The 7,365-nt window shown below is 40.8% G+C and overlaps 1 protein-coding gene across 1 annotated transcript; it reads right to left on the bottom strand.

The window, feature by feature from the left end:
* Positions 1–291: 291 nt before the first annotated feature.
* Positions 292–840, bottom strand: LOC149239207 (uncharacterized). The gene has a single exon (XM_089369794.1). It carries the CDS (start codon positions 838–840, stop codon positions 292–294), a length of 549 nt encoding a protein of 182 aa, XP_089225920.1.
* Between the last annotated feature and the right edge of the window lie 6,525 nt (positions 841–7,365).

Below are 7,365 nucleotides of genomic sequence, written 5' to 3' on the forward strand. Positions count from 1 at the left end.
TCATGTACATACACAGCTCTATTGCTGTTGTAACTGTTTGATTATACAAAAATCTCATAAGAGAGTATTTCTTCTCTTCCCGAGAAGAGATCATTTCACCAGCGATCTTGTCCCTTGACTTTTTCATGTGTCCATCTTGTTCCCGTTTTTTCTGACAGTTTCATAAAGCAGAAACAAAAAAGAGAAAAATATATATGCCTTGCTTTCACTTTCCACTGTAACGCCAAAAATATTGTTTCAGCAGTATTTTTTAGTAGACAAAACAACAGAAAAATTGCTGGTCAACTGGTTTTAATGGAGAATTCCTGCATATGGAGGCTGGTCCGAGGCAAAGCTTTCCCCGTTTACTTCCTCCCTTATTCTCCAACTGCCCACAGATTGTTCAATACCGTCTTTTGAAAGTTTATCTGCCAGATCATTTCGTTCCCTGTAAATATGGTTAATGGACAGCGAAATAAAAGACAATTTTGAATTTTGAATTTCTTCAAATAAAGGCTGTAAAGCATAATTTTTGCATCTGCTCCGTCCATTTAACCAATTTATAACATTTAGAGAATCTCCAAAAATTTGAACTGTGAGGGTGTTTTTTTGAATCAACCAGCATAAGAGATATTTTAGAGCAGATAATTCAGCAAAATTATTTGATCCACTTCCCAGACCGATGGATGCTTTAAGAGAATGAGAGTTGTTCAAATGAATAACAATTCCTGCACCAGCTTTGTTTTCCTGGGAGGCGCCATCAAAATAAGCCCAGGGAACCCCTTCCTTTATTTGCTCCTCCGCCACCTTCCGAGGTTCCCTCTCATTCTCATCATCCGGGATAATTGAGTATATGGCCATACATTGAGTCAATATTTGGAGTGCCTCTGTTTCCTTCTCCTGAAAGATAATTCTGTTTCTGGCTAACCAGATTCCCCAACTTATGATGGGGGGCAGATTCCTTAACTTTTGATCAGGAACTTTGTTCCACCAATTTTTCCATGCATCTGGTAAGGACTGCCCTTCCCATTTGATAGTTAAAGTCATCTGCTTTAATACTTCATCCCATACTTTTTTTGCTGAAGGACATTCCAAAAAAATATGATTTGTTGTTTCCAAATCATTTTTGCACAGGGCACATCTACCTGGACCTTGTTTAAATCTTGATTGGAGAATATCCCAGGTAGGGGCTTTCTTTTTTAGAATGCACCAGAAAAAAAATTTTGCCTTTGCTGGGCATTTTAGTTTCCAAAGCGATTTTGCCCACCAATCCGGATCAACCCATCCTTTTTTGGACATGAGGAATTTGTATCCAAACTTTGGAGAATAATTTCCAGTGTCCGCATGTGCCCAAATCAGTTGGTCTGGTTCATCCTTAATTCTTACATTTGTTCTGGATAGTTCCATCCTGTAAGCCTCCCATTCATCCCACCAACGAGGAAGGATATTCAGCTCTGCGCCCGTCTTCCAAGCTTGGCCCCAGATAGATGAAGCACCTATCTTTTCCACCTGTTTTAGATAGACGATGCCTTTTGAACCCAGGTGTCTTATCAGGCCAGGGGTAAGTGCAAATTTTTCACTGCACCCCACCCAAGGGTCCCTTCCTATACGGATATTTTCCCCATTTGATGTAATAACATATGTCTTTACTTACAAGGATATTTTTTGATTATTTTTATAAATTTGTAAGAGTTTTTTTGTTGTTTTTTTTTTTTTTTAATTCTATTGATTTCAAAAAAGTGTTTTATGTCATGATACCGAAGTATCAACATATAATATTTACATTTATGGTGTTACATGTTATATTGACTCATGGGTTTTGTTTTTTTACCCTTTCTCTTTCTTACATTAGTTTATCCTACAAAACTACCAGTCCCAATTATGGATGGAGTTGTATCATTACATTAAGAAAATTCCCTAGTTGTTGGATTTGGCCTAATCATGATTTCCTTCTCACTATCTGAGTGATCAAAATCATGGGTGTGATTTTTTCCATTGATCGTTGGAACTATGATCACGGATTCCTTTTCATTGACCCTTTTCGATAGGTTCCCCTATGTAGAGGAATAAGGCAGTGTCATTGAGGGTTGATCACGGATTGGGGAAATTGATTTGTCTTGGGATGACTTATGTTGCTGAGGGTTGTCCTTCTTTTGACTTGCATAGTTCTTGGAACCAACAACAACCTTTGGATCCTGCTATCCATGACGAATTTTCTTCGTCTATTGGGTGTCGAACCCCCCTTTTGAAGAAGAACAAGAATGCTGAAGCTGCCCGAGTTGTTGATAATTTTTTCACCTGAAAGCATTGTTTTTCATAATCCAGTGGTTGGAAATATTTCTTCCCCCCACACATGAGGATGAATTTAACCAGTATTCCTTCATAGAGGTCCACCTCAACACAAATTTGGACAAATGAGATGAACCTTTTTTCCAAACTTTCATTGTCTAGCTTAATGAAACGACCTATTGAATGTCCAATGTCTTTCAGGTACTCCAGTCAGATCCAATGGAGAGGTAATTTTAGGAGTCTTACCCATACTAGAGTGGCCAGAGATTTCATAGTAGTTGGATTAAAATCTTGAAACCATGACAGAACCAAAATACCAACACGACCCTAAAACTAGGGTCCATGGTCAAAAGCCCTTTGCTGGACTTACTTTTTTTTAAAGACAACCACAAAATAACCTTTCGAGCATTACAATAAATCAACATTTTGGGACTAGTTCTGGTGAACCCAATCCCAAAGAGCAGATGTCGAGGGCAAAAATCCATTAGATCGACATATAATTTCTCATTGTTTATAATTCATCACCCTAAAATTCAAAAGAATCTCATTCATGGCAAGCTTAGGGGTGTCCTTAGATTGCTCCACCACAAAAACTTGGTCTAAGAGCTCTTTTGGTGGTTGAGAGATTGAACAAGGGTTAAGGGCGTTGAAATTGTAACTAATGTCGGTCTTCATATTGTAATGTAATTTTATCATTGATATATTTATCATATTATTTTTTTGTTGAAGCAAGAGTCAGACCTTCTATTTCATTAATAAAATACATAAATTACAACATTCCACGAGGAGCTGTGGACCAAGGAAAAAAACCCAAACTCAAACTGTTAACGGGCCAAAGGCAAAAGCCCCTACCCCTACAAACCAAACCTCTAAACTCTTAAAAGCAAAACAATGTTGAAGCCGGCAACGGACCCGAAGAGGAACAAATGTACCGATCTATAAGGATTTCATGTCCGAAAAACTCACAAACCTACGAACCTGTAGAACGAACCAAAAACAACGAGTCCCGCCAAGAACATTTTGCATCCCGCCAAGAATAAAATGCATTAACGCCTCCTGCCGTCTTCTTGACATGCATCTTTAATCTCCACTGTCGAACCTCCTCACCCGATCCAACGGCTGTGGCCAGTTTCGCAGTACTAAGAAGCATGATGCTTACCCACATGGACCACCAACATGCTCGATCGATCCCAGTCGTAGATCCGCCTTGCTTGATCCAACAACTAAGGATCATATCGCACCGGCCTACATCACCAAACAATAGCGCGCGATGAGGGCGGTATTCTAGTCGACCCCACTGCCACGTGTAGCTCACTGAATGGAATCGCTCCCATTTCAGAAAAACCATTTCCCACTTGCAAGGCCTGCGATCACCGGAAAACCACCCCAGACGTGGTATAGCGATCAAAGACGGAAAACCCAGGGTTTTGAGGCCGCCGAGAGTTCCCGGATTCCGACCTTTCGCTGTGTCTTCTCTACCATAACCAAAGAAAGAAGAAACTCCCGCCATCCTGTCGATCATCCAAGAACCAGAGCCACCCGGGTGGCTACCACCTAGAGCCGCTATGAAAGTACTTACCCAGGTTGTGAAGGTTGAGATTGGCTTGCAACCCACTAAAGACCTGATAGTGAAAAAATCGTTAATCATAAAGCACCTGATTCATCTGGACCCCGTCTCCATGGCTCTATTCCAAAACACCATCCTATCTTCATCTGCCTAGTCGTGACAATTCGCCTTTAAACTGTTCTAAGGCAGCTCTTGCCAGCTCATCACAACCCTATTCTTTGTGCAGATCACTCCTTGATTGGCCAGAAGATCCGCCAATTTATTGGTCGTTCTTCGCACATGTTTAAAACTTACTGTACGAAGGCATTAGAGGTGATGTTGAATCCATTGAAAGACCTGGATCAACCTCCAGTTTCTTGAGGCTTTTTCTGGCTTTGTACCCCAGCTGATTCTCTTAACCGATTTAATGATTAACTCTGAATCAGCTTCAACAATCACATTTTGGTGGTTATCCTGTTCTAGGAAATCTAAACATTGCTCCATAGCCATCAATTCTGCCATATTGTTGGTGGCTCTTCCTAAATGGCAATAGAAGATGAAAAGGATACTTTTGTTCTCATCCCTTAACACCCCTCCATAACCAGCAGTGCCCAGGTTGCCTTTTGAAGCCCCATCGATGTTGTATTTCAAAAAACCCTTAGGGGGAGGATGCTAGAAATCTTGCTCAGATTCCATGGTCATTACCTTCCTATCCAGTCCCTGAGGAATAAGTCCCTGCAAACCCAGCTTACTGAGTATTCTCAATTCTGCTGCTGAAGGTGGGTTCTTAGGGAGATTTCGCACTATAGTGCCGACCGTCTCCTTGAGCTGTTTTAAGATCTGCTCATAAAGGCATTGGGATGGCTTCTTTTCATTCTTGAAGATTCTATTGTTCCTTTCTTTCCAGACATTCCAAATAATGAAGCTTGGCGTGATAGCCCATGCTGAGCCAAGAACTTCATAATCTGAAAAGTTTCTTCTCCATTTGTTTAGGGTGTTGATAATACTCCCTTTGTCCCTATCAGTCTGTTGGAAAATGGTGGCAAAAGAATCCCACAACCTGGAGGTGAAAATGAAATTGTTGAGAAGGTGCTCCATTGTTTCCTCTTGGGCTTCACAGAGCTGACATCTGGAAGGCCCCAGGACACCCCTCTTCCTAATATTATCCCAGGTCAGAATTTTCCTATGCTGAACCAGCCACATGAAGAGTTTAATTTTCATCCAGCCTTGATGCCTCCATAGGTCTTGCCAAATCCTATTCGAAGCATGGGAATCCAGTTCAAGGAGAATGAGTTTTGCCTCCTTAAGATTAAAGGTACCCTCATTATTGTTGCCCCATCTTAGTTGGTCATGCCCCTCTGACATCAAAATCTTCCTTTGTTCTAACATTTTCATTAGTGTCTCTGCTTTAGCTTTCAAGGGGCTGTCATCCCTAAAATCAAAGTTACTCCAAGGTCTCCATTTTCCTATACTATTGGTTTGGTCCCAAAAGTCTTTTACTTTAGATAACCCTTTAGTATTTGTCTCTTCCTTGAGGTCCCTCAAGTCCTCTTTTAACAATATAGGTTCTTGTTGCCATTTATCCTCCCAGAATAAAGCTAGGTCTCCCTCTCTGATTTCCCAGAAGCTGTTTTCTTGTACTAAGCCCCAGTTCTCCCAGGCCTTATTCCAAATGTGTGAGCCCTTTATATTTCCAGACATCCTTATGAGATCATTATTTTTCCAAGTGCTGGCATATTTTTCTTTCCAAATAATAGCCCACTGAGCCTCTGGGTCTTTTACCCAGTGCCACCATAATTTTGCTCCTAAAACCTTGCTTAGAATCTCAGGATCATCCAATCCAAGACCTCCATGGTTTTTAGGTTTGCAGATTTTTTCCCATGCTACCAAGGCCCATTTCTTTCTTTCTTCCCCCTTGCCCCAAAGAAAGTCTCTTTGTATGGTTCTGAATTGTTGCAGGACTCCTTTTGGTGCTGGGAGAGCTGATAGCATGAAGACTGGGATTGATTGTAGGACAGCCTTAGTAAGCACCAACCTACCAGCCAAGTTTAAAGATCTAATAGTCCATTTCCTGATTTTATCTTGCAACTTATTAATCACCAGCTCCCAGATGCTCTTGTGTAAAGGTTTGGCAGTTAGAGGAACTCCCAAATATTTTGATGGGAGGATCTCCCTTTGAAAGCCCAGTATTCTGGATATATTTCTCTGAATAGAAATATGAGTATTAAAGAAAAAAATCTTAGATTTGGAGAGATTAACTTCCATACCTGAAGCCATGGCAAAGTCACTCAGGATTTGTTTATATGCAAGAGCTTCTTTGACCGTGGGGATTCCCTGCAGCATGGTATCATCAACAAATTGTTGATGAGTCAAGGCCTGTCCATTTTCAGAAAGTTGGAGACCTTTGACCTTACCAACTTCTTTAGCATGCTTGATAGATCGACCCAACCCTTCCATCATGAGTATGAAGAGAAAGGGAGAGAGTGGATCTCCCTACCTGAGGCCTCTTGAAGGAATAAAAGTCTCCGAGGGAGAACCATTAACCAGAATTGAAAAGCTGGAAGAAGTAACTAGGGCCATTACCCATCTAACCCAGTTGTGATCAAACCCAAAAGCAATAAGAACTTTCCTGATATATGTCCAATTCAGCTTATCATAAGCTTTGGCTATGTCCAATTGCATGATCATTCCAACCTTCCTATTGATAGTCAGTGAGTGCACCACCTCATGAGCTTGAATGATGTTGTTGAGAATTTGTCTACCTTCCACATATCCAGATTGTTCCACCGAAACAAGGGTAGGAAGAAGAGGTTTGAGTCTATTGGCCACAACTTTGGATATTATCTTGTAAACCACATTGCACAAAGCTATGGGTCTAAACCTGTCAGGAGTTTGAGCCAAGTCTTGTTTAGGGATCAGGGAGATAAAGGAGGTATTAAGCGCCTTCAAAATAGTTCTATTCCTCCTGGAATCTTCTACTACATTCAGAATGTCCTGTTTGACTATATTCCAGCAAGCTTTAAAGAAATCTACATTGAAACCATCTGGGCCTGGCGCCTTACCATTCTACATTTCTTTTAGGACCTCACTAACCTCCTCTTCAGTCACTGGCCTATTGAGGTTGAAATTGTCCTCTCTAGACACCAGCTTAGGTATATGTCTTGTTAAATCCCTGATGGAGTGTTCTCTATCTGAACAGGTTTCCTTTGCAATACCTCAAAAGTGCTGAACTAGCACAACTTCTATTTCTTCATGAGAATTGAGAAGGTTACCTCCCTCGTCCTTGATCGAAGAAATCCTGTTGTGAGCTCTATTCGCCATAGTGGATCTGTGGAAAAATCTAGTGTTACGTTCTCCTTCTTTTAGCCATTGAACTCTAGATTTTTGTCTCCAAAATATCTCCTCTTGTTTACATAAGTTCTCCCAGTCTTGATGATATTTGGTGACTTGATCACTTTTGTCTTTATCAAAGCCATCTATGATAAGGGCTTGGTTGAGTTCCTGCATTTTGCCTTCAACAAATTTTTTTGCTTCAAAAATATTGCCATATT

This window comes from Pinus tabuliformis, chromosome 8 (assembly GCF_031772625.1).
Source record: "Pinus tabuliformis cultivar Carrire ecotype Pingquan chromosome 8, CPIR1, whole genome shotgun sequence".
NCBI classification, from domain to species: Eukaryota; Viridiplantae; Streptophyta; class Pinopsida; order Pinales; family Pinaceae; genus Pinus; species Pinus tabuliformis.

Coding starts and splice junctions, on each gene's coding strand:
- LOC149239207 (XM_089369794.1), bottom strand. CDS start 840: ATGGCCATATACTCAATTATCCCGGATGATGAGAATGAGAGGGAACCT.